We start from the raw sequence: 25938 nt of genomic DNA, 5'->3' as shown, positions 1-25938 counted from the left end.
GATGCTTCAATTATTTGTTACAATTGGTGGACATACAAGGGTGATTTGCATAAGTAGTAGATTAAATATTGGCTCAACTTTGTAAATGACATATACTTCATTGAAAGATTCTTAAATCTATTATAACAAATGAAACCGTGGTTGTAACACCCCCGTACCGTTTTAGACATCGGCCAGTCAGTCGGGCAACAATCAAACAAGAACATGCCCGAACGACCTTCCTCTGCCAAATCCGGAAGTGTTACGACGGGTTGAGAATAGACTTTCCAAGTCACAAAACATAATTCTGTAACCCAAAATATTGAGTTGTGTTAGGTTGGACTAACCTAATATCAGATTCAACACGTCACGAATATAAACATACTTTATTTCATATATATAAAAAACGAAGTTCACAAGCCCAAAATATTATACATAGGGTCCATGGACGCAGTCGTAAGTAAAACATACATTCATATATCTTGAAAACGTGTCTTTAGCAAAAGATGTCCAATCTACACCAGCTCCTACAGTTCCGCGAGGGATATGGTCCTTTCTACTGGTCACCTGCAAAAAGATGTGAGGAGTGAGTGAACTAGTTTCACTCAGTGAGCCAGGGTTCCTTATCTAGCATATACAACTACCCGTCATTCTAAACTTTACCCCAAACACAAGCAAGACGAGTAGTTCCACAACCATATTCAAAGCTTAAATGATTAAGCACTAAACAATTAAACCATAATAAATTAAAACAGTCTTTATGAGTGTCACATCAATCAACCATATATATATATACTCCTAGGGCCCAACAGAATCATTCTTCCTCCCATAAAGGACACCGGCCATCCCTTCACTATTACACCACATAGGTGTAGGCGCTCGGGAATCGCCCGGTCACGGTCCTCAATCGGAATCGCCGTACCCCGGTCCTCTATCGGACTCGCCGGGGACTGTCACATCCACGTGTGACACTCGGCCTTGGTGATCAAGCCAAGTTAAACCGAGCCCACCACTTTCCGGACCACGACTGGCTTAGTGGTACCATTTGAGGAAGCAATGACCTGCAAACTACTACTAGAACCACCACGAGGTTCTCACACAACAGTACCAACATGAGGTACACACTATAACAATATATAATAATCACACAATCACAATAATCCGGGTGCTTAGACTAGTCTTGCTTTCCACTTAGCCCAGACATCGTCTCAAGCCTCGGATCCACAAACTGACACCTAGACCGGTCCGGCTATCCTAGCTCGGAAGCCGTCTCCGATGTCGAGAACCTGCATTAATAATTCGTTAACAATCAGTTAACCGTGACTCACAGTGATTAAGCGATGTGGCTCGACTCTTTGATTCCAGATGTTGACCAAACCCCTTTTATCCCCTCCAAATCTTCGTCTTGGTACCGTGATGTTAAATCCCAAAACCCAACGTCGATGTCTTAAGTGGACTGGTCTGGACTGATCAGAACTCTGAAAAAAAATTCTTCACTTCTAGACAGTTTTTCAGAATTTCCCGGCAGTTTATCGGTCTTTGGAAATGTCTATACTTCTAAAGCACCTTACTTCTTTCTCTCTCTCTCTCTCTCTCTAGCCACGTTTTGCTTTGGTTTCTATGGAATGAGATGAGTAAAAATGGTGAAGGGTGGCTGGGTATATATTGAAGTTGCCGGCCAATAAGAACATGCCACCCGATCGCATGTGTGTCGTCTCGCATGCTTCCAGTCGCATGCGTGGCGACACATGGGCGTCCACATGCCCTGTTGCATGTTTCCTGGCCGAGCCAGAAGATACCTCCACGTCCACTTGCCCTTCAGCATGTCTGGTGTTCATGCATCGCGACACACGGGCCTCTGCATGTCGGTTCGCATGCGCAGATCGCAGGTACTGCGACACCTCGTGCTTCTGTGTGTCGAGCTGCATGGAACTGCTTCATGCATGTCTACACCTCCTTATTGTGTTGACACTCAGCAGGTTTAATGGTTGAGACAACGTCCTGATCCATTAGATCAAGCCACCTCGAGCTTCTCGTTCGATTTGCGCGATTTCGGCCCTTTTGGTGAATTTTCGTCCCGCGATCAATCCTGAATATTCTTCCGCTCCCGTTCTGATGAGCTCAATATTTTTAATAGATTCCAGACTAACCTTAACCTTAAGGATAAAAATTTCCCGAACCTTCGGCTTCCCCGAGAAATTCCATAAACCGAAATTAGGGTTTTTTTTTTTTTTTTTAAGACGGGGGTATTACAATGGTCCTCTCTTATTAATCATCCATTGGTTGGATGAAATATATATATTTAGAAAAAAATCTACTACAACTGATATAAGTTTTCAATTCCTCTAATCAATAGTTATAATCTCGCATTTGCAAAAAAAAAATAGTTATAATCTCGTAACTGGGATTGTGATTGGTACGTTGTACTTACAGCTTACAATCCGGTAGCCTCATGACTTCGTTCGACACGTTTGCCCCACGAGACTACTAAGGAATTTACATAGATTGGAATATAACATCAACCAGTCAACCTTCATATCAATCTAGAAAAACATGTAAAAATAATATACAACATTCATATGTGTTTCTTGTACCCTTGTAAATGTAGATATCAACCGTATCAGAATAATCTAAAAATGTACATCTTAGTGTAAGTGACTATACGAAGAAACAATTACAGAATATCGTTCTTCTTACCATGAACATGGGTGGATGGGGAGATATCTATATGGACTAGGTTTCCTTCCGGAGCCAAGAGGAGAGCAAGAGAAAGAGTCCTAGAGAGACGTTAAAGAGACAGAGCAAACATAACCCAACCTTAATCAACCTCATCTCTTTCTGTCTAGATCCGTCTTCGCGGGGGATTTTAACGTCTTCGATATGGAGATGAACACCAGGGTCTCTTAGCTTGACCTTGCTACCAAACAGAGCTGACCCACAAGTCGCTTGAACGTTGCTGTTCACGTATATGTTGACCCTGCATCCACTCTGACTTGCTACGTCTACATCCCTAGGCGCCACCATCACGGCCCCTACATTTCTCCCGTTCAAGTTGATTCCTTCAATGCCGGATTCAGGCCCCGGATAATCGTCTCCTTCGCTTTCCATTTTGTTTGGATGAAGCTAAAATTGAGACTGTCCTATTCCTTTGGTGATTTGATATTTAGCTCTAAATGCGTTGCTTGGTTCTCGAGGTTCCCTAAAATTCTTTACTTCTTTTCCACAAGCAGAAGCAAAGTGCTATATTCTAAGATTTGCATAATTAAGATTCATTACCCACCCTCAAAACTAAGACCGGTATTTAACGTTTCATAATCCGCAAACTAGATTTTGACCCGCTCTTTTAAAGCGCGGGATTTGTTTCTTTTTAAATAAAGATCTTATATATAGTAAATATGGCCGGTTATCAATATGACTGTTATAAATATTTTGAATATAAATATGAGAAGTTATATATAAAGCAAGCGAATTAATTACGGGTCGAATTTTTATTTTAAATGTTAGGTTATAAATTTAGTAAGCGAATTAATTAAAAAAAATTCAAATTAGGAAATGACATTCTCTTGTAAATAACTTCAAAAACTATTGGCAGGATTGGGATTCTGATTTAATAGTATAGATAACCGAGTAGAAAATACCCTCTTAACCATATAAGAGGTGTACTTAAGTTTTCTTAGGGCTTTAGTTATACTTAGGGATGTTAACCTAGGGTAAAATAACTTGGGCCCAACCTAACCCACAAATAATCCAACCCAGTTTATACCCAACCTGCAACAACCTAGAAACATCAATGTTGAAATCCAAACCAAAAAAGTAACCCAATGTGGTATAGGTTTACCCGTGGGTACCCAAAGTATTATCTTATTTACTCTGAAGATCATGTAAAATATTAATATCATTAATGTGAGCTTTAATATATAAACAAGATTTTGCAATTTTATAGAAAACTTGTTTTAGCGCAAAAACTCGTTTACGATTTTGGTGGAAAACTCGCTTTTTCGGAAAAAAAAATTATTTTGCAATTTTAACCGGAAAACTCATTTTGCGGTTTTAGCAGTAAACATCGTTTTGACAGGAAAACTCATTTATGGAGAAAACTTGTTAAGTTGTTTTTGTGGTTTTAGCGGAAAATTTTATTTTTGCGGTTTTTGGTCGGTAAATTTTTTTTTTGTGGTTTTGGTTAGAAAACTCGATTTTTGCGGTTTGCGGGAAAAATAATCTTTCTGGTTTTGGCGGAAAAACTCGTTTTTTGCGGTTTTGGCGAAAAAACTTGTTTTTACGGTTTTGGCGGGAAAATTTGTTAGATTTTGGCAGAAAACCTGTTTTCGATTTTGGTGAAAAAATTCATTTTTTGGTTCTGGCGAAAAAGAACGTTTTTACAAATTTTATATATTTTAGTTAAAATGGTGTAAATCTATATATATAATTGAAAACCCACGGGTACACCATTAGCCTTTTGTTACTCAACATAAATATGAGTTTTAAAATTAAAATACTCATGGTTGACCCAATTAATCTTAGATGGGTAAAAACCCAACCCATCATTAGTGGGTTTGGGTAAACCCATAGGCAATACCCATGTTAACATCCCTAGTTATACTAATATGGAATGCAAAAACGGAAGCACATGGGCTTAGTTATATTCAAGACTCAAGAGCAAAGTAGCACATGAAGTTTCAAACGAACCAGAAACTACATAATCATACGGGGAATAAATCTCCCATTCAAAAAAGACAGAAAACGTCTCCTCTCTAACTTATAATCATGTTGACGGGTTACACTTTCTTTCAGAACACAACAAAGAGAAGAGGAAACCCTTTTATTATTTGACAGAAGAAAATGAAAGGCATCAAAATACCATATCTAGTTTCTGCCATTTCACTGTGAGACTTGCATGAATCAAAATTAGTCCAGGAAAACGACCTTTGAGTAGAAGCATCATCAATTGTAGAAGTCTGTTGGTATCTTTTCACTGACGGTAGAACCGAAATTAGGACCACCCTTGCGATACTGGATAAGAAACTCGACTGGATATCCCTTCAATTTATGAGGGACAAGGTCCAAATCCTGAAAAGTCAAGGCTGAAAATAGCCATTGTGTCGAAATAACAAAGGAGTGAGACACTCAAACAGATCATGCAAAGAGAACTTATTTCACTTCTGTGAAGAAATGACTAACCCTTGTCAGATACAAGTGTATCGGTTGTAAGCGCATTGATTTGATCCAGATTGAAGATCTGTGGGGATGGTAAAGGGAACGGGACCTTGTTCACCATGAAATCCCGAGGACCCGCCATTGCCTAGAACAGATTGTGACATATACAAAATTAGTATCATTTGAAAAACAAAAACAAAGATCCTTAACAATATAGGCTTCTTTAGTTCTAATACGCAACGCTTTCTCTGACAAAGGTGCACATAAAAATCCTTAGGAGTTTTTACCCTAGACGGCGAACGATTTGATCTGTTACCTTAGCAATTGGAAATGGAAGCTTCACATATCGAGGCCATTCACGAATCATATCAAACATGATCTCCGCCTGCAAGGAAACACTTGCAAAATTAGCCCTAACGAGCTAAAACAGTGACAGAGAGAATGAAGGACAATATGAATTTACCAAATCACGAGGGGTAAAGACATCTGGACCACCTAATTCATAGGTTTTCCCCATGCTGGAGCCATCATCCTTGAGAGCTGCAACGATTGCAGCAGCAACATCAACCACATATACGGGCTGGAATCTGCAATTAAGTTATGGTTAGGGTAAGAAAACCGGTGAAAAGAACTAGACAAAGGTTTAGGACATACTTGTTGGTGCCACCACCTATGAGCGGGAAGAAACCATATTTTTTAACGAACATTGCCCAGGGGTTCAAGATTCTGTCCTCTGTGCCAATCATGGTCGCAGGTCTCATGACTGTCGCCTAGGAAACAAATAAATATACACCATCAACTGACTAGAAGCAGCAGGCTGATGAATAAATGCATATGCAAGCCATTCCAGGTACATTGTTGCTTTAAAATTTAGAGTTCAATAATAACTTCATATACTGTTTTTCCAGTTCTACACAAGAAACAACTAGAGGATATACCTTATATCTGACATCAAGCAGAATCATAGCAATAGTGAATGAAATATGTTACAGAAGAGAGCGTTTTAGGTTCCAAAAGCTGCGATAAGTTTACCTCAGGCAGCGCACTGAAGACAGCTTCCTCAGCAGCAGCTTTAGCCCTCTGCATTCTTGAAGGAGATGACACAGAAGCTCCCAGACAAGAAACCTGAATAAATCTCATTATCCCACCATGTTCCTTAGCCACCTGAAACAACAAATCCACCAATCCCCAATCTAATTAGACATAACTAAAAGAGCAGACCGTATTACCCTGAAGCTTAAAAATGCGTAGCTCATTTCCGAAGTACCCAACAATCCCATGAGTAAGAAAATGGAAGCCTCTTCACCAGAGTTTCCGGAACATACCAATGCAAGTTTCTCAGCCATGTGATGATTCACCTCTTCGAAACTGAAATTTCTGGTCTCGTACTCTCTTCCTGAGGATTAGAATAGATATCATCCACAGATTAAAAGAACAGTGTTGCTTTTTAAAAGATCAAAACAAAATAAGTACCAATGAGATTGATAACGACATTAGCCTTTGCCATGACAGCCTTAATGGAGTCTTCATCTCTCGGATCAAATTTCATTGGTACTACCTGGAATATACATCACAAATTTGTTGCTCCAAAGTCTAACATACAAAAAAAGGTGTGTTCTTGGGACATACCCTTATAAGCATTGTGTTAAACAAAAAAAAAAAGATATTACCTGTCCTAAATCTCCCATCAACTTGAGATGTCGAGGGTTGTCCTCAGAGCCTCGGAAAGGCACTAGCACTTGTGATCCCATTTTAGCTGGAAGGAGCAATTCATTTGCAACATAATTAGAAAACCAAAAAAAAAAAAACATGTAAAAGGAAGGACAAGATTGATGTATACTAGGATGGGTATTAGATATGCTAAAAACCAAACTCACCTAGCTGCTGCACAAGATAACGACCAAGAAACCCAGTGGCTCCAAACACCGTAGCTACAATGCCACTGGCAAAAACAAAGGACAAATCAAGATTTTCATTATACTGAAGCTACCGCAAAACCATGCTACATTGTTTTTCATTTTTAAGCTTGGCGTTATCCTAAGACAGACCAAAAAACATTTCTTCTTCTTCTTCTTCTACGAGAATTGTAGTTCCAGCATTTACCTGACGGAAGATCTGCCACCAGTACCCTTGCGAGCGAGGTGCCCCACGCCCTTAGTAGCAAGGGAAGACGAGTAGCGACGATTATCACTTCCATTCACTGAATCAGAAAACCATATATTATCTCATTATTAAAACCTAGAAAATGCGAATGAAATTAAATTCAATCGCAAGAGACTTAACGGTAATCTGGGACACCATAGAGCGATCTGAGAGAAGACGATGAATAGATGGAAGTTTCTCCGGCGAGAGGCCGTTGGACTAATCTCCTGGAAACTGCTTGCATCATCGTCCTCAGTCGCACGATCGATCGAGTGACAACAAACACAGATATGCGAGAGAGAGAGAAAGATGATACAGGTAGATGGCTGGGCCGGGCCGGGCCCAAACACAATAATTTTGGTCTCTCAACCCATGTAGAGTATTTTAATACGCCTCCGGGCATAAAAACCGAATACCTGAATCAGAACCGATCCAAAATAGAGTAGTTCGTGTCGGTTTCGGATTTAAACTATTTATGTGATGGTTTATAATATCAAAAGTTGTGGGTTCTAGTTCAGTTGTAAATTTTACATGTTACCCGACTAAATCGTTACTCCATATTTCGAAAGTGAAGGATACTAACGAAAATGTCACACTATTGTTCGAACTCGGTTTCGGAAGGCCAATATACAATTATGTCAGCGCTCACCACTGACCACTTCAACTAATACGTAATCTATTAAACAGATATAGGATTATTTAACCGGCTCAAAACAGAACTGAACTATTATCGGTATAAAATGTATTTTCCTAATAGATTTCACCCGGTTCGGTATTCGAATTGCCATGCCAAGTTCTACGATAATATTGAATGAACGAAAACCCGTCTGATTTGAAACCGTAAACTAAAAATGAAACGCAAAACTGAACATATTGGACTCTCTGTATCCTTTGAGAAAGAAGCAGCTTCTAAACAACTGATTCAGCTTACAACAGAAACCTAAACTAAACAAAAATGCGTGCGACCTGGATCTTTAAATCTGCTGCTCAGTCCCGAAAACAATGGTGTTCTTGAATCCCTGGTCTTTATTGACAGGCTCTTGAGCCCTGTGTGTTTCTCTCAACACAAATTTTCTGCTATGCAGCAGGAACAGCATTGTCCCAGCAGCACGGAGAAGTAGATTCCTTTCACTTTGTGGTCCTCACCTCGACTGATCAGAAGTCAGGTATGCCACTTGATCTCGATGAGTATTCTGTCACCAGTCGAAGGAACATCGAAGACTTATCCTCTAGAAGTCGTGTTGGCGTGTCGAATTCCGCAACAAGACCTGCCAAAATCATCACCAAAGTTTTTTAAGACGTGTTTGTTTCTCACTGTAAACAGAAAATCTGAGAAATGTATGTACCATCGCTTAGAACCAGAACCAAGTCACTATCGATCACAGTGGGGATCCGATGTGCGATAGTGCAGACGGTGCAATCACCAAACTCTGTTCTCAAAATCTTCTGGATGAGATTATCAGTGGCTGAGTCAACCGAAGCAGTTGCTTCATCAAGCACAAGAATTCTCGCTTGTTTAAGCAATGCACGCCCAAGAGACACCAGCTGCCTCTGCCCAACACTCCAGTTATCTCCATTTTCTAACACTGCACCCAACAGAGTTTAATCAACGAATCACCATCAGCATTCTTTTTCTTACTTCTCAATCTAACGTCAAGATTTACTATATACCTGGAGTATCGAGCTTCTGGTCTTTAGCACGAACTATGTCCCCCAACTGTGACTTATCTAGAGCCTGCCAAACTTCTTGATCAGTGTGTTCTTCGAGAGGGTCGAGGTTTCCTCGAATAGTGCCTTCAAACAAGGTGGGGTCTTGGGGAATGATGCTGAGACGGCCACGGAGGTCGTGAAGGCCAATGGAGGAGATATCGATGCCATCAATGATTATTTGTCCTGCATATGGCTCTATCAGCCTGAACAGCGCTTGGATCAGCGTTGATTTGCCACTTCCTGTGCGCCCCACAATCCCAATCTTCTTGCCACCAGGGAATACACAGTTGACTCCGTGGAGTACAGTTGGCAGATTTTCTCCATAGCGAACCTTTTAAGCAAAGGAGGAGGATGAATAAAAAGCTATAGCGACAAGTTCAACAGAATGAACAATTCGAAATGTACCTTCAAATTGTTGATCTCAATGGCTCCATTTTCTGGCCACGAAGGAGGAGGGTGAGCGTCCTCGATGAACGTAGGGGCTTCACTGGGAATCTGACTATACTGATAGATTCTTTCGATGGAGATGATTTTGTTCTCGAGCTTACAAAAGCTAAGTATCCACCGGGAAAGGCGAGCGTTTAAATTAAGGCCATACGTTACTGCAAGACCGGCCATGCCTATACAAAGATATATTCTGAACTCAATAAACATGGGAGAAATGCAGACCATATGATCTATAGGAAGAAAGATAAAGAGGACGAGGAGAAGAGCTTGCTTGGATCGATTGTTCCATGTGGAAAGCTGACGAGCAGGATCATGCAGAAGGCAAAGACGAAAGTGGAAAGCAACTCCATGCGTAAACAGAGCCACTCTATAGCAGCGATGCTGCAAAAGAAAGGGCGGGCAAAGCAGTCCAGTAAATAGAGGTTTCTCTTCATGAAACGCTTTTCTTGGCCAAACCCTCTGATTGTTGCTGCACCCGCGATTGACTCCCCAAATAGATGGATTATTGGAGATTTCTGTATGCTCACTATCCGAACCAGCTCTCTAGACGATGCCATGTAGTATTTCTGCGTTTTTCAAATGCAAAAAACCAAAAAAAAAACTTTGCTGTTAAAACGTGTAATACCAAGAGAAATAAGTCAAATACTTTGAATTTATTGTATCCCTTTTAAGTATCATAAAAACGAATCTTCAGAAATTAACCAGAAATCACCTGCATCCACAAGCAAGCAATGCCAGTTGGAATTACAAGAAGAAACACTTGCCATGTAACGTTTGTCATCACACCAACAATGCCAATGAGCTGTATTGTTGTTGATGCAAATCCTCCGAGCCTAAAAGGAATATCAAGATCCACCACGCTTTGATCAATGGACACCTAAAATAGCAATGAGAAAGACCATCATGAAGAGAAGACGTCACAGTCATGTTCTAATAAATTTAAAAAAAAGAGAACCAACCCGATTTAAGATCCTTCCAGCAGGAGTCGAGTCGAAAAACGACATTGGCGCGCGGAAAACACTTCTGAGCATGTTCAGAAACAGCTTCTGAGCAGCTACGAGGCCGAACGTGGCGACCAGAATCGCTCGGACAAAGATAAACACTGAGCTACCAAATGCTAGCGCAATAAATACAAGGAGTAGGACCGTGGAGCTCACTTTAGCTTGGTCTCCCTCTGTTTGCGGATTTGCCCAGGCCATCCACCAGTTACTTGCAATCTGTAGGAACTGAAACAGAGTCTGCGCAATGATTATGAGCGGAATCAAAAGCCCTTTATAGGCTGCAGCCATATATGACCAGTACACCTTCATATTGACTCGTCCCCGGACACGTTCCTCTTCTTGAACCAGTTGTTTCTTCCTCAGCCGTTTTGCTTTCTTTTTCTCCTTGGTGGCTTTCTGGTTAGACCCCGACGGCCCTTCTTGGACCTCCTTGGCCAGAATCTCAATGTTGCTCGAGGAAGCGTTGGATTTTGGATTGTGTGGCAATGACTGGTCTATCCCATGATGGCTATCAGAGTCCTCTGATGAATGGCTTGGAATGTCCATTGCTTCAATTGCTTCATGATGAGCAGACACAAGTGATAAGAAATCCGTTCCTGCTTGTAGCAGTTCCTCATACTTACCTGACTGTATAATTTGGCCATCCCTAAGGACCTGCAGATAAACACAAAAATTTCATGAAGTGCTTTCTTGGTATAAGATTGAGCCATGCCGAAGAAGTCCTCACCAATATAAGATCCGTGGTAGGAAGAAACTCGACTTGATGAGTTACAAATATCACAGTCTTGTCTGCCAGAGCCGTCAATATGTATTCCTGTAGATACGCAAACTCAAGCTTGTGAAGTAGGGAGACACATTCAACGCAAGGCAGTGTTTAAAAAAGGTAGTTGTTTGTTTATTTGGAAAGAAGTAGAAAATAAAAAAGAGTGCACCTTGAAGAGTTCGGAGCCAGTGTGAGCGTCAACAGCACTGAAAGGGTCGTCCAGCAGATAAACATCAGCATCCTGGTAAAGCGCTCTTGCTAGCTGAACTCTCTGCTTCTGACCACCGCTGAGGTTTATGCCTCTGTCACCGATAATGGTCTGATCGCCATGTGAGAAGAGCTCCAAGTCCCGTTTCAGTGAGCAAGCGTGTATAACGTTCTTGTACTTGGCCTTGTCCATTGGACTGCCGAAGAGAATATTTTCTTCTATATTCCCAGACTGGATCCATGCGGATTGTGAAACATAAGCAGCACTACCGCATATTCTAACCTGTGTATTTCAGTGTACAACTCGTGAAATTTGCTTAGGCCTGAAAAATATTGAAGACAGACACACATGTTTTGAAAGTTGTTCAAAGTGTTTCACTTACTTCACCCGAGATTTTAGGTATTTCTCCAAGTATACAAGAAAGAAAACTTGATTTTCCGGAACCAACGACTCCGCAGACAGCTACTCGCATTCCTCTCTTAACGTTTAGATGAATATCAAACAAAGTTGGCCTTACCCACGAAGGATCCCAAGAGAAACAACCGTCTTTGATCTCCACTGATGTCTCTGTCATACCTTGACAAAGGATTATCGTAGCATCTTCCTGGAGCTCTTCCTCTTGCAGAAACCCCGATATCCGATCAAGAGACACTTTAGTCTGAGCCATCATTGACACCAGATCAGGAAAATTCCTAAGCGGCTCCTGAAGAATCCTGAACGTTGCAAGCGCGGAGAGAACGCCTCCTGCAGTGAGCTGAGTTCCTAATCCTATGGCCGTAGCAAACGTGATTGCAGCTACGAAGATAGGCGAACTCCAGAATATAAATGTGATAAACGCTTGGGAGTATAAAGCCTTTCGAAGCCATTTGAACTCCGTACTCCTCATTCCCTCAAGCACGACCCTGTACCGATCCTCCCAAGCCTGCAGTTTCAGAATCCTCATGTTCCTCAAACACTCCGAAGTCTTCCTCATCCGATCATCTTTAGCAGACATCAATTTGTCTTGATAGTCCTCTTGGATTTTGGCCAATGGGATGGTGGCGATAATAGAGAAAACTGTGGCCGCCAACGTGGCTACAGCCGCCACCCCCACACTCCTGTACAAGATCCCGAGAGCAAGCACAATCTGTAGAGGAAGCATCCACATATCATGAAGGTACCAAGAGTAGTCACCTACTCTCTGGACATCAACGGCCATGTAGTTCACAATTTCGCCGCTCGTGTGGTTCTGCTTGGTTATACTCGAGAGTTTGAGCCCTTTTCTGTACACCATAGCCGTTAGAGCTGATCTGACATGCATCCCCAAGATATCGACACCAAGATACCACTGCCGAGTTGTTAAAGTCTCCGCGAGCTTGGCCGCAAAGAAGATACCAGCGAGGATGTAACCCTCGTGAGGGTAAGTCTCTTTCCCACCCAGATAATTAACAAAGTCATTCACCAAATAAGGACCCACATAAGAGACAAGAGTGTTCAAGCCAGCAAAGACTGCATTACAAGCCGCTTCTTTCCAAAACGACTTCAAGATGGCCCAAGCAAGAGAAGGTGGTTTTGAGGGATTCTCAGCCTTTAGCTTCTCCCAGTTAAAGTTCAAGATTCTGTAGTTGGTCTTTGCCCGGTCTTTGGGAGCGAGCAGAGGAATGTCCTTGAGATCCAACGGCCTCTTCGCGCCAAGGGAGAGGAGAGGATTCAGCCACGAAAGCGTAGCGAGGCTGAACAACCCGGCGTCGCTGTAGGAAGTAACACTGAGACACCCAGCTTTTTCTTCTTCTTCTTCTTCGACAAGCAGAGGGTCAAGAAGATGTGAATGTGTAGTAATAACTCGAAGACCTGATACACCTCTGAGAGCCACGAAGCAGAGGAAAGCCAGAGCAGGAGCTGAAACAAAGTTCCCAACGACGTGTGAAGACAAATGGTTCGAGCCGTTCACAACAAGCTCTCTGGAGTCTATGATCAAAGCCCATAAACAAAAGAAGAAACCCACAACCCACCATAGCCTTAACAGCAAAGGGAACTTTTCCGCAGAGGTGTAATTACATCGAACAACTGATGCGCACAACACTAACCAAGCTACAACCTCTGTAACCGGCGAGAAAAGAACACTAATCGCGTTTCTTTCCTTAGTTACTCCGACAACATCCAACACTAAAACTGAAACGTGCACGATTAAGACGAAGAAACAGCAAAGAACCGAGAATTTGTAGCCAATGGTGACTTGAAGCTCGCGGGCGTCTCCTGAACTAGAGATTCCTATAGAGTCGTGTTTGAGGAAAGGACCGCGACGGAGGCAGAGAAGCAACCGTCTCGCGGAGATATCGATGATAAACACTAAGAGAAGAGCCAAAGTGATGCAGATCGAAGACGCTTCCACAAGTGGTAAGTCACGAAGAGCTCTCAAGAGGGTGCCCATAATCAATAATTAGATTAATGAGATTTCTGAGCTAGAGAGCATTGAAGAAAGAGCAATTCAATGTAAGCAGAGGAAGCGAGAGTAAGATGTGTCTTATGAGCAGAGGAGTCACGACGGTGGTAGAGAGAAACGCAGAGCCTGAAAGACACATCGCACATGTTACCAAAACGACTTTTCGTCAGAGCCTAACACGTTGAATAACACATCAGAAAGAAGAAGAAATATGTTCTTTTTAAAGACTTTTTGTTGTGTTGCATCGATGTTATCTAGAGAAAGACACAAGAAGACAAAAACACACATGATGAAATTTTTTAAAATTTATGTACGACAATACCGTGATCGAAGACAATGTCGCTTCTCCTTCTCTCTCCCCGCCCTAGCCGAGAAGAGAGAGAGAGAGAGAGAGAGTAGAAGAGATGTTTCCAGCTGTGTATGATAATGGCGTTACAACAGAGAGAGAGATTGAGTCGCAAAATGTAGGATCAATTTGGATTTGCTTTCTCCTCTTCTTCTTCTTACCTTTAAATCTGAAACTCTCTCTCTCTCTCACACACACATACATACACCAGATTACATATAATGTAGATGCAGTCGAGGTTTTCTGATCTTCAGACGCAATCATAATATATATATAGTCTTAAATAGCAGTAGTGTGTTATATATTGAGAAAATTATTATAGAAAATTTGGTTTAGTAGAGAGTGTTATATATCTTTTTAAAATTACTAAAATGTTTGGATACACCTAGTAAATGACAATAAGAGCATCTGATTAGTTTTTTTTAATTGAAATTATTTTTAACCACTAAATCCACATCAGTAATTAACAATCCACATAAGCAAAATAGAAATCAAACCGTCTCCTTCTCCACAAATACATAAGGGTTAAAAAAAAAGAAACGAAGAACATTGTCGTCGTCTCGAAGAAGGAACCGCAAGCTTTCTCCCACTCTCCGAAATCCTCGTCGACATTGTGTTTACTTCGTCTTTCTCGAACTAACTCTCTGTCGTTGATATTGTGTCTTCTCCGATATCGTCTTCCCCGAAATCGTCGTCTTCAGTCGTTTATACGAAATCGTCTTCGTCGCATTCTTATCTACGAGTTCGTCTTTTCCGGTAGGATTTCGCGACGTTATATATTGTGTTTTGGTTGAGTTTGTGGGTCAGTTATATATTATATTTCATGTGAGTTATATATTTTGTTGCGACTGAGATAAGGTTATGTTGCGGCTGTGATAGGGTTGAGGGTTTTGTTGCGTCTGAGTTAGGGTTTTGTTGCGTCTGAGTTAGGGTTTTGTTGTGACTAAGTAATTGTTATGTTATTGTTGAGTTATCGCTATGTCGTGACTGAGGAATTGTTATGTTATGGCTGAGTTACTGTTATGTTGTGGTTGAGTTATTTTTATTTTGTTGAGTTATTGTTATGTTATGGCTGTGTTATTGTTATCTTGTGGCTGATTTATTGTTGGGTTATATGATCAGATGGATGTTGCTGAAGTTAAATCACGGGATTACCCTCCAAGACTTTACCCTGAAGAGTCTTCTAACCTAGAAAAAAAAGATATTAATCACAATTTCCGTCTAGGAAATTTCCCCCACATTAGAGAAACAATAGGACTTGATGTGTGGAAAGAACTGGTGAACTCTCCCATTAGAGTAGTTATTAGGCTAGCTGGACGCGAAAGCATATGGTCTGGTAGGACTGTACACTATCTACTATGTAGACAGCTGCGAGTACATAAGAAGGAGATATGGTGTCTCGTGGTTGATGAGGCTATCAGGCTTGCTCGAGTTTTGTGAGATCACTGGGTTAAACACAGGTCCATTGCCAACATAAAGTTTTGAACCTGATCAATACAAAGAGTTTTGGGAGGAGTTGAAGGTGCCGCTTGGGATGGGACCTAAGTTAGATGAACTGAAGGAAGCATTAGCGTTCTGTCCGCTTTGGAGTTTTGAAAAGCGTAAGTGGTTGGGGCTGCTACTTCTTCAAGCCATGGGAGTCTATTGTTTGCATCACAATTCAAGGATACCTTTTGAAAGTGCAATAAGGGTATACGACGATGAAGCCATGGGGTCGTATCCATGGGGTCAGACTGTATACGAAGTTCTCATTGACTCTATTAAAACGTTGGCTCCAGAAGGAGGGTCATACACAATAAGCGGCATGACCGTCGCGTTATTGTTTTGAGCGTATGAATATGTCGACTGCTTCGGTGAGAATTTTGGGAGAGTGGTGAATAATGAAGACGTTCCGTTTCTGCGACGGGATGGAAAGCGTACACGTGAAAGTTTTGATAACTTGTTGGCTGCCGAAATCAAAGAGCATGGCGAGGTAAGGTTTAACGCTGAGTTTTTAGTTTTTTTATGGCTGATTTATTATATTTGATGGCTGATTTATGTGTTATTTTGGTGGCTGAGTTTAATTATAACCTGGTGTTGCAGGTGCGTGTGAGGAGAATGGTTTTGAAGGACTCAATTGAAGAGATGTTTCCTAAATAGTCGGGTGAACCTGACGACCCACAACTCGTTAGCTTGATAACAGACATACATACAAGTAGATTTGTGAAAGGTTTTTGAAAAGTGCAGGGGAATGTGCAGGGGAAGGGGAATGAGAAGAAGAAGAAAATGAAGGGTGGAGTTTCGTCAGAAGCTGAGCCACCCACTAAGAAGCAGAAGAAAGTTAAGACACATAATGAAGTGAACAACATTGAGGGTAAAGCTTCTGCAACGGGAAAGGGTTCTAGCGAGGAGGAAGGTAGCAAAGATTTGGAGAACAAAGCGACTCTGACGACCATTGTGAGTACTCTGGAGAATATTTATAGAAAATTTGGTCAGATTGACTCACGGTTTGACGCTTACGAGTTAGAACGGAACAGACCATTGATGGACCAGAAGACCATTGATGACATGGTGAAAGCTTTAGTGGAGGAGCGTCTGAAAGTTCTAGGGAAAATTCCCGAAAACTATGATAGCCTCTCAAACGGCGACGAAGAAGAATCTTTGCCATCACCGCAGCAGAATACGCAGCAGAAGTCAAGTCTGTCAATAGTCTAGCGTTAGTCGGCGAGAATCCTAGTAAGGATACAGGGGTGAAAAGGACTTTGGCTGAGGAGTTTGATAAGGATACATGGGTGAAAAGAACTTTGGCTGAGGAGTTTGGTAAGGATACAGGGGTGAAAAGGACTTTGGCTGAGGAGTTTGGTAGTGTCGCTAAAGCTACTGATCTTGATTTCGTATATGTTTCTCCTTCAAAGGCTACTAAGGATGATAAGGATGCTAAGGTTCCAGCCTATGTACGCGGCTGCAGGGGTAGGCGTACTGTAAAGGATGAGGATGCCGCTGATAAGAAAAAAGCAGTGCAGGCAGAGGCTGCGTTGAAAAGGAAGGAGAAGGCTGACGCTAAGAGAAAATAGGCTGCGTTAAAGAAGCAAAAACTGGCTGATTTAAAGAATCAAGAAGCCGAGACTAAGAGAAAAGAGACTGAGTTAAAGAAGCAAAAACTGGCTGAGCTAAAGAAGCAAAAACATGCTAAGTTAAAGAAGCAAAAACTGGCTGAGCTAAAGAAGCAAAAACATGCTAAGTTAAAGAAGCAAAAACATGCTGGAGAGGACAGTGAATGTGCTGTGACGAACGACGAAGTTCTTGTGGAAGAGAACGAATTTACGCCGGAGACTGATGTCGAGAATCAGGAAGAGGTTAGATCTGCTGTAGTAAAGGAATATCGGGAGAAATGTTTTCAATTATCTCCAAAAGGGTTTGCATTGACGGCAGTTTCTTCACCATCAGTTTTTTCGTACATTGGAGACGATGGAACGACGTGCATGAGGAAGAATGTTAAGCTTTCATCAGCAATATATGACCCTCTAGCACCTGTTGATCCAGTGCTATTCGAAAAACTGATGCAACACATTAAGGGAATTCCACCCAAACCACCAGCACCAGCAGATAAACCAGCAGTCCTCTCAGCTGATCATGAGAGTGACTTCTACATCATACTCATCCATGAAAGACCGTGGCCAGAAAAAGAATATGGATGGGTGTTTGATAATGTAAGTCTTTAGTACGACTGAGTTATATATTCTATTACAGCTGAGTTATATATTTGATTACGGCTGACTTATATATTTGATTACGGCTGACTTGTTAATATTCTTTGTGTAGTATGTCGGTGCGTATATAAACGTCCTCATTAAAAGGTTCATGCGAAATCCCACCCCATTCTGGTCCAAACGGATTGCCTTCATTGACGTTTGGGTGTTAAGTTTTTGGATTCACGATTTCAAGCAGTTCAAGATAAAACCTAGTATGATCACGTTCAAAGGCAATGGTTATGAAGATCTAATAAACGGTAAGCTTCCCCTTGAATGTCCAACAAACTTGAAGTGGTATGAAGATGTGGATCACTTGTACAGATGTCTTCAAACCGGCGGAAATCATTGGGTGGCATTTCACGTGGATCTGAAGAAGGAGAAGATTGATTGCTACGATCCAATCTTTGGACATGCAACACCCGAAAGTGAGCAGAATTTATATTTGGACATGCAACATCCTATTCCGCCCACGTCCTTTTGGTTTATATCGTGGCTTCTTGCAAAATTTACACTCCAACAATTCTGCATCTTCCCTCCAGTAGATCATACAGTTGTCTATACACACATTTATCATCTCCGAAGGTAAGCCAAGACTATGAACAAGTTTCTGAATCTCATAATAAGATTCAGCACACAAATTATCTTTTGGCAAATACTTTTTAAACAACTCAGCCCACGCATCCATACACACTTTAGGTTAGTTATGATCAGTTTTGATATTCATCATCCTAGCTGCCAATGATAATTTAGAAAGACCTTCTCTACAACCTTCGTAAATTGGCTGATTAGCTGCAGCTAGCATTTCATAAAATCTTTTTGCCTCCAAGTTAGGCCATTCTACATTTTCTACATCCTCTATTATTGATGTAGTTTCACGAAATGCATCTGTAACCATATCATGCATCCTATCATGATCTACCATCTGATTCAGAATGCAAATGACTTGGTTCATCTCTATTACCAACATTTTCAACCCAATTACTACTACTAGCTTCATTCCTACTATCCCCCTCTCCAAGGTGAAACCAGATGTAGTAATGTGGAGTAAATCATCTATTTACTATTTGTTTCCAAACTGTTTCACTCTGAGCAAACTTGGTATTCTTACATTTACGACAGGGACATAACATTTTACCAGTTTCTTGCGTGAGAGATGTATTTCCGGCCTGATACATGAATGCCTCTGCTCCGTTGAGAAATTCGCTTGTCACTCTTCCCGCATAATCTTTATGTGTATACATCCAACTCCGGAACTCATTGATATCTCGAGACATTTTTAACTTTTTTTCGTTTTTTTGTGCATTTGAGAATGAGAGCAAGGAGAACATATTTATAAGAAAATTTCGATTTTGGTAGGTGGGAATGCTACGACCAATTTATGTCACACTACTAATTTACAACTGCATTTCTCGTAATAAGGTTGTTAATTAGATGAAAAAGATTAGATGTAAAATAGACGTAATTTACCGACGTGTTTACGACGAAACAAGTGGTCATCGTAATCTAGTCGTATATTTATGACTAATTTACGACGAAGACTTTTCGTAGCAATTCTATGACTAGGTCGTCGTTAATAAGATGTTACTTTACGACTTATTTACGACGAAATCGTTTGGTAGCAAATTTACGTCTACTTTATGACGACATCATATTTCGTCGTGATGTCGACGTAAACGTGATGTTACATTACGACGACACAATTGTAGTTGTAACTCTTGGTCGTTATGACCACGTTTTCTTGTAGTGTTTGACACTCATCTAAAAACTTATATCAATCAATACCTTAAACTCTTTGTTAAACTTAATATTTGTTAATATAGTTTTACATATTGGATTCACTTTTTATATTTAAAATTAAGCTTTTAAATAGTTTACAACTCATATATATACACTATCATTACCACATTTAAAATTTGGTAAGGCATCATGATGAAACAAATATAAACAAGTCCACATGTTTGGGTCGTAAGAGTAAAGTATTAGATAAAGTTTAAAAGATTTTTTTCATATGCTTATAATAAGCTCATTGTTAATGGTTACATAAAGTTAACCACAATAAGAGTACCTCCAATGGGAGGTTTTCTGCCCATTGGAGTCCTTTTTTTTTTTAACACTAGAAGATTATATTCATCAAAGTGAGAACATACAGATTGATATGTTTAACCAAAACCCCCGGAAACAAAGCCAGCGGATGTAGGACAATCCTTGGAAACTAAAGCCGGCGGAAAGAAGATAATTCCCCGGAAACTAACCCAAACTAACACAGTGATTATACATCCATACAACTCAAACATAAGTAAAATCATAAACAACAAGACACTCAGGAAGCTGAAGAAGCTTGAAATCAGGAGGAGAAGAGATAAGCGTATCACCAAAGTCGAATTATTGAGGCTGGATCTTCAATATGGGTGGGTCTCATTATATGTATATATTATACCGAAGATAGAATACACACAACTGGAGAAAAGATAAAATACACACAATTGGAAGAAAAATAATAGAAAGAGATACACAATCATACCGAAGTTCACTTGTTGTTCCAACTTTGGTAAGTTTTTTTATTTAATATGATTATATCAAACCAAGCAAAACCAATCCAATCCAATCCAATGCATCCTTGATTTGTTGGCAAAAACAGCTCACTATAGTGTCCCTTTTTATACTTGTTTTACTTGCGAAGCAAGTAAGATGCTTTTTCCTGAATAACCTTCCATGTCTCCTTCACGTGCTTCTCCTCTGTCAATGGCGCTCCAATGGCGCAACGTAGAACGATTTTTCCCGACAAAGCCTTTTTTCCACGCAAAGAAATGCATATATACAGTTATGTCTTAACTAAAGAACATCATCCAACAGAGAAGAAAAGAGAAGTCAGTACTTACAGTGTGAGAAATGAAGAGTTTCCCTGAGGAATTTACTGCCTCTAGGAGCTCGAGGTTTCGACTATTACACTTGTTTTCGTCGTCATCAATAGGAACCATACGGAAACAGACGAGGGAAAATATCCGAGGAGTGATAACCTCAAAGTTAGGATCTTGAGAGACGAGTTGTTCAAGATCTTTAGCCAGTTTGATGTGGTTTCTTATATAGTTCTTCAAAGTCTCAGCTCCGTAGAGCCTTAAAACCATCCATAGTTTCAATGATCTGTTAAACACACACACACACAAAAAGCTCAGAATATTGTATCTATCTTTTTTAAATTTTAGTTTTCTGGGAAAGCAAAGAACCTGAATCTTCGTCCGAGAGGGATCTGCCAGTCTTTGTAATCAACAACTAAGTTTGCCTGAGAGGCCTGCCAAAAAAATATATAAAAAAAGTTGATAATAAGACTAGTAAGAATTGAATAAGAAATTCAAAATCATCCTTACCTTGTTTTTGAGAAACTCTGGATTTGTTGACAGAGCTTCAGTGAGAGCATGCTGATCCTGTTTTATCAACATGTCTTTTTCAGTACACGTGGAGAAAGTGAAAGTAAAAAAAGAGGGAATATGTACCTTCACCCAAAGTAGGGAACAATCGAAGTTGGTGAGGAACCATTTGTGAGCATTCATGTTAAAAGAGTCTGCAGTTTCTACTCCGTCAATGTACTGTCGATACTCTGGACATATACAAGCACTTCCAGCGTACGCTGCGTCCACGTGAAACCATATCTCATTGCTCTGAGAATTCAGTAATTAATAAGAGAATTAGCATCAGTTCCTCTGCTATTAAGTTCTCTATGAAATGTGAAATAAATAACCTTTGCAATCTTTCCCAGTGCGGCTAGTGGATCAACTGCTGCTGAAGAAGTTGTTCCAACCTGCAAATAACAAACGAGTCTTTCAGAAAATAAACATGCTTCTGAGTAAGCAGAGCTGACTTAGTTTTGGGGCCCAGGTCCCAATCCATTTTTTTTCATTAATATACATCCTATAGATTTAAATTTACATTTTGTTCTAAACTATAATAATATTAAGTATTTAGTCAAAACTCAAATAAAATCAGATAAATTAATCAAATTGTTTATAAAATAATTATAAGATTTTAATATAATATTTTTAAAATTTTGAAATTTAATAATTATAGGACCGAAAATTATTTATGTCCAAGTTAGCTAGTGCTTACATTGCCACACAAGAAGAATGGAATCAATCCAGCTTCAAGATCTCGAGAAACGGCTTCTTGAAGCAATTCTGGACGCAGAGCATAATTTGTAGAGGAATCAGCTTTCAGCACCCTGCAATTCTCCGGATGGATTCCGGCTATCTGTCAAGCACAAAAACAGAAGTTAACTTCTTTTAAACAAAACTTTCGTTTTACAAAAAAAAAAAAAAAAAAAAAAACAAAACTATCTTTAATCAAAATCTGAAAAAAATATTCACCTGGCAAGCTTTCTGTAAAGCTGAATGTGTCTGGTCAGAGGAGTAGACAACGAGCTTCCCAAGGGAGTTCTTGCCAGCACTTCTTAAGACCTTATCGCGGGCAGCAATCATAACAACAAGAATAGCTTCACTAGCTGACCCTTGAATGACTCCACCTCCATTTCCTACATTACAGCTTTAGCTAAGTTAGGTCTTACGCCAAATGATTATTTTGACAAGATTTTATATAACCTTTGCAGAGAAAATGCTCGGGTAGGTTTAGAAGTTTGGCAAGCCAATCAAGAACGATCATTTCGAGCTCAGTGGCAGCTGGAGAAGTGACCCAACTAAAACCAACAATTCCAAGACCAGCACTCAACATCTCACCCAAGAACCCTGCAACGCTGCTGTTAGATGGGTAATAAGCAAAGAAGTTGGGGCTTTGCCAATGAGTTACTCCAGGCAATATCTTCGTTTTAACATCTGCCAAAAAAACAAAAAAAAAAAAAAACTCACATCAGATCTGTCTATGCTCAACCAGAAAGTATCGGAAATGGTCCAAACAAAAAAAAGTGGAAGTGGGTATTCAGTTTAATTCACCATCAAGAACTTGTTCAACTGTTTCAGGGTGGTCTGGTGCTGAATCAGGCAAAAGGTTGTGAAGATAACCAGGCTGTGTCATAGAGACAAGTAAAATATCAACATTGTGTGAATGAACCAACAAAACTATAGCAAAAACATAATGTGACGACACTTCAACTTTGGTTAGACCCTTTGACATGGCAAATTTTATTGAATAAAACCCACATCAAATTGAAAAGAAAGTGACCTGAACTTGGCTAAGGACAGGGAAAGATTCGATAGTTTTGTAATAATCAGCAATGAAGTCCACCATTCGATGTCCGTACTCTCTCAGTTGCTCAGAGTCCATCGGCTTCAGCACGTGCCTACTACCATTTTCCCTGTTCCATAATAATAAAATCAATTATTTCAGAAAAATTTTCTTCAGAGATCATTTACCAACTTTCAAGAACTTACATTTTTGTTTTTTTTTTCCCTTGCGTAGCTTCTAATTTGTGTTTATGTCTCAGAAGCCTTCCTGAATGGTTTGGGTTTCAGCCTGCTTAGTTTCCTCTTATATATAGGATCGGGAGTGTGTTTTGTTTTTGTACAATTAAATTAATGTTTTTTGTACAATTTTTAAATGTTTTAAACAATTTTAAAACATTTTAAATAAAGAACAAAATAGTACTGAATAAACCCTGTCCAACTTTTTATGTTGTCCACCCAAATCGTTATCACGAGAGTAATGAGAAATGGTTGTACTTGTGTGTGTGTGTGTGTGTGTCAACGTTGCAATGGTGAGATTTCAGGTAGAAATAATGTTTATCTTTTTTTCTTCTTATCATATCTTAAACTCTATTGTCTGCAACTAGTGCATTGTGTTAAACTCTTAGGACTAGACTTCGTTAGGCTATTGTTTTTCTTGTTACCAACGACCTAACAATTTTTTTAACTACTCTAATTGATTGTTTAATACAGCTTAGTTCTTGATTACAATCCTCTCTCTCCCCAAATTAATCAAAAATCTATATTTTTTATGTCCGATTTTTTGTCGCTGACTGGGAACATATGTATTTTTAACCACAACCGGCCTAGTTTTTTTTATCTTTTAATTATTTTCTTCTTCGTTTTACGTGTTCTTTTGGTCTGTTAGATGTTTTCCAGAAAGCATATACAAATTTTAAATTTGGAACCTTTAGTTAAGGGTCGACGATGGTGGTTTGGTCATTGATGTGCCTTATGTATTGCATGGTGTTTTCCGTCCGTATCTTCGCTTCTCGAAATTCTTGTCAGTGGTTCTTTAGATTTTTTTTTTGTTGCAATCGTCATTTTAAAGGGTTTCTTTTGCTTTTACTGTTGGACCCTTCTCTCTAATTTGTATGTGTTCTGAGGTTGCTTTTAGTGGTGTTTCTACCTTGGTTTGAAGGAAGTGGTTTTCCTTAGTTTGCTAACAACAAAACATATTAAATGTTGTTGTCTTTATCTTCCCCTTCAAGGCAAGGGATTTTCGGACTCACCTTCCAAAAACTGGAATTTTGGCTCCTATTTGCATTTTTAGTTTCTTTTTAAATTCTCCTTGGAATAATTATGGAGAGATAACCGGTGGTAGTCTAGTGGCGTTTGAAGGAAATAAACTCAATACGGCGAATCTTGGTTCGAATCCCGCTGGCCACACGGATATGAACTATTGCTTTCGGTTCATTTGAATGCCCAGAAGAAAGTCTATATGTGGGTCGTACCTTCACCCATAAGTTAGGTATGTATCTTTAATAGACTCGGATTTAACATTTTTTGTTAAAAAAAATAAATATGGAGAGATGGCAATGATTTTTCAGAGTGAGCGGAAGATAGCAGCGCCTCAAAATCCTGAGAAACGCAACGGTGCTGAGAGTAACTCGAGAGAGAGCGCTTGTGAATATATAATTAAAACTAAAGAACAAATAAAACTAACATTCCTTTCAACAAATCTATATTATTAAAAGAGAAGTATCCATTTTAAAATGTTCTTACTTCATTAATTAAACTTTTTTTTTCTTGTCTTTTACATTTGCATTTATGAAATATCCTAAAACGAATAAAACTGCCTAATTTATTACTTGCCTTTTCAGTTACATTAATGAAATATACTTAAATGAATTTAAACTTCCTATTTTATTGTTTTTCTTTTTCAGTTACCTTAATGAAATATCCTTAAATAAATTTGGACATAATGTTATTTAATCAACCAAAAAAACTCATGAGTTATCCTTACGTGCATAATTTTAATAATGAAGATTTTTAAAAACGTGTATCATTAAAATGTTACCTAAAACATGCAACACTAATATATAACATGCATCAATAAAACTAGAATTTGATTCACACAATTGTACGGATATTATTTTCAGTTGATTAAATTTAAAAATAATTATTTATTCAAAAAATATTTAAGAATGGCTATGTTTTTAAAAATTATATGGTATTATTTGCTCATAACTCATTTGTCATTTGATAAATTGTTAGAAAGAAAATTTTAGCATAATATAACTCAGTTGTCATTTGCTAAATTTATGGTTTTTATTTATATTTTTTATTATTTAATTATAATATATTCATTTTATACTTGAAAGATAAATGAATTTTCTTTCAAACAATATTTTTGTAAATGTATTTTAAAAAAAATAATCAAATAAAATTGTTATTATCATTTAATATCATTATTTTTGACATAATTTGAGTTTTCGTTTACATCAAAACTTATCATATTTTAGGATAATTTTAATTTAAAACATAATTTTCATATTTTTCAAACAAATTCTAAAAATATTTTTTAAATATTTTGTTATAATTGTTAAAAAAATATTGAGTTGCATTTCAAATAAAAAGGTAAAGATATTAAAAATATTCAAATTAAAATATGTAAAATTTAATATAGTTTTAAGGAAATAGTCAAAATAAAAAAAATTACACATAAAATAATCATGATTTTGTTAACTGGGCGGATCATTATTTATATGATATCGCACACGAAAGAAAAATTTCTGTTTTTAAAATTATCTAATTAACTATATACTCATTTTTTTTATATTTTTTATATGAGATCACACATTCGTAAAAAAAATAGATAGTTTAAGATGCAAAAAAAAATATTTACT

The 25938-nt window shown here is 39.0% G+C and overlaps 4 protein-coding genes across 4 annotated transcripts; all 4 read right to left on the bottom strand.

Annotated features, from left to right (window-relative positions):
* Positions 1–353: 353 nt before the first annotated feature.
* Positions 354–3144, bottom strand: LOC106449241. Its single transcript, XM_048769926.1, has 2 exons — positions 2677–3144; positions 354–546 (listed from the first exon to the last, which is right to left on the bottom strand). The coding sequence occupies exon 1, from the start codon at positions 3085–3087 to the stop codon at positions 2713–2715; it is 375 nt and encodes a 124-aa protein (XP_048625883.1). The 5' UTR covers positions 3088–3144; the 3' UTR covers positions 354–546; positions 2677–2712.
* Positions 3145–4589: 1445 nt separating this feature from the next.
* LOC106445401 (NADH dehydrogenase [ubiquinone] 1 alpha subcomplex subunit 9, mitochondrial) lies at positions 4590–7652 on the bottom strand. The gene is made up of 12 exons (XM_013886953.3): positions 7417–7652; positions 7237–7333; positions 7011–7075; positions 6804–6889; positions 6607–6691; positions 6459–6529; positions 6166–6297; positions 5788–5903; positions 5597–5720; positions 5450–5518; positions 5158–5278; positions 4590–5060 (listed from the first exon to the last, which is right to left on the bottom strand). Exons 1-12 carry the CDS (start codon positions 7520–7522, stop codon positions 4921–4923), a joined length of 1212 nt encoding a protein of 403 aa, XP_013742407.2. The 5' UTR covers positions 7523–7652; the 3' UTR covers positions 4590–4920.
* Positions 7653–8056: 404 nt separating this feature from the next.
* On the bottom strand, positions 8057–14056 carry LOC106445399 (ABC transporter C family member 5). The gene is made up of 10 exons (XM_048769924.1): positions 11787–14056; positions 11366–11686; positions 11161–11247; positions 10392–11087; positions 10145–10309; positions 9704–9998; positions 9391–9605; positions 8947–9316; positions 8622–8861; positions 8057–8543 (listed from the first exon to the last, which is right to left on the bottom strand). Exons 1-10 carry the CDS (start codon positions 13812–13814, stop codon positions 8431–8433), a joined length of 4530 nt encoding a protein of 1509 aa, XP_048625881.1. The 5' UTR covers positions 13815–14056; the 3' UTR covers positions 8057–8430.
* Positions 14057–20308: 6252 nt separating this feature from the next.
* LOC106445398 (phenylacetaldehyde synthase) lies at positions 20309–23571 on the bottom strand. The gene is made up of 12 exons (XM_013886950.3): positions 23279–23571; positions 23070–23202; positions 22841–22913; positions 22493–22723; positions 22262–22425; positions 22005–22145; positions 21640–21699; positions 21395–21559; positions 21269–21325; positions 21128–21192; positions 20783–21044; positions 20309–20691 (listed from the first exon to the last, which is right to left on the bottom strand). Coding segments are annotated over exons 1-12 (1473 nt in total). The 5' UTR covers positions 23281–23571; the 3' UTR covers positions 20309–20571.
* Between the last annotated feature and the right edge of the window lie 2367 nt (positions 23572–25938).

Source organism: Brassica napus, chromosome C9, assembly GCF_020379485.1.
Source record: "Brassica napus cultivar Da-Ae chromosome C9, Da-Ae, whole genome shotgun sequence".
Classification (NCBI taxonomy): Eukaryota; Viridiplantae; Streptophyta; class Magnoliopsida; order Brassicales; family Brassicaceae; genus Brassica; species Brassica napus.
The sequence above is the reverse complement of the archived record's forward strand: the minus strand, read 5'-3'. Positions and strand labels throughout refer to the sequence as shown.

What these genes read in the sequence shown, in the direction of transcription:
- LOC106445399 (XM_048769924.1), bottom strand. Translation starts at nt 13,814, where the DNA reads ATGGGCACCCTCTTGAGAGCTCTTCGTGACTTACCACTTGTGGAAGCG. An exon ending in CTACCACGGATCTTATATTG is followed by an intron (nt 11,088 to 11,160) that starts GTGAGGACTTCT and finishes GTTTATCTGCAG; the next exon opens with GTCCTTAGGGATGGCCAAAT. An exon ending in TTGAGATCAACAATTTGAAG is followed by an intron (nt 9,317 to 9,390) that starts GTACATTTCGAA and finishes TTTGCTTAAAAG; the next exon opens with GTTCGCTATGGAGAAAATCT.
- LOC106445398 (XM_013886950.3), bottom strand. An exon ending in CATTCTTCTTGTGTGGCAAT is followed by an intron (nt 21,700 to 22,004) that starts GTAAGCACTAGC and finishes TGTTATTTGCAG; the next exon opens with GTTGGAACAACTTCTTCAGC. An exon ending in AACTCTTCATTTCTCACACT is followed by an intron (nt 20,692 to 20,782) that starts GTAAGTACTGAC and finishes CGTGGAAAAAAG; the next exon opens with GCTTTGTCGGGAAAAATCGT.
- LOC106445401 (XM_013886953.3), bottom strand. Translation starts at nt 7,522, where the DNA reads ATGATGCAAGCAGTTTCCAGGAGATTAGTCCAACGGCCTCTCGCCGGA. An exon ending in CTATGGTGTCCCAGATTACC is followed by an intron (nt 7,334 to 7,416) that starts GTTAAGTCTCTT and finishes TTTCTGATTCAG; the next exon opens with TGAATGGAAGTGATAATCGT. An exon ending in TTATCTTGTGCAGCAGCTAG is followed by an intron (nt 6,890 to 7,010) that starts GTGAGTTTGGTT and finishes TGCTCCTTCCAG; the next exon opens with CTAAAATGGGATCACAAGTG.
- LOC106449241 (XM_048769926.1), bottom strand. Translation starts at nt 3,087, where the DNA reads ATGGAAAGCGAAGGAGACGATTATCCGGGGCCTGAATCCGGCATTGAA.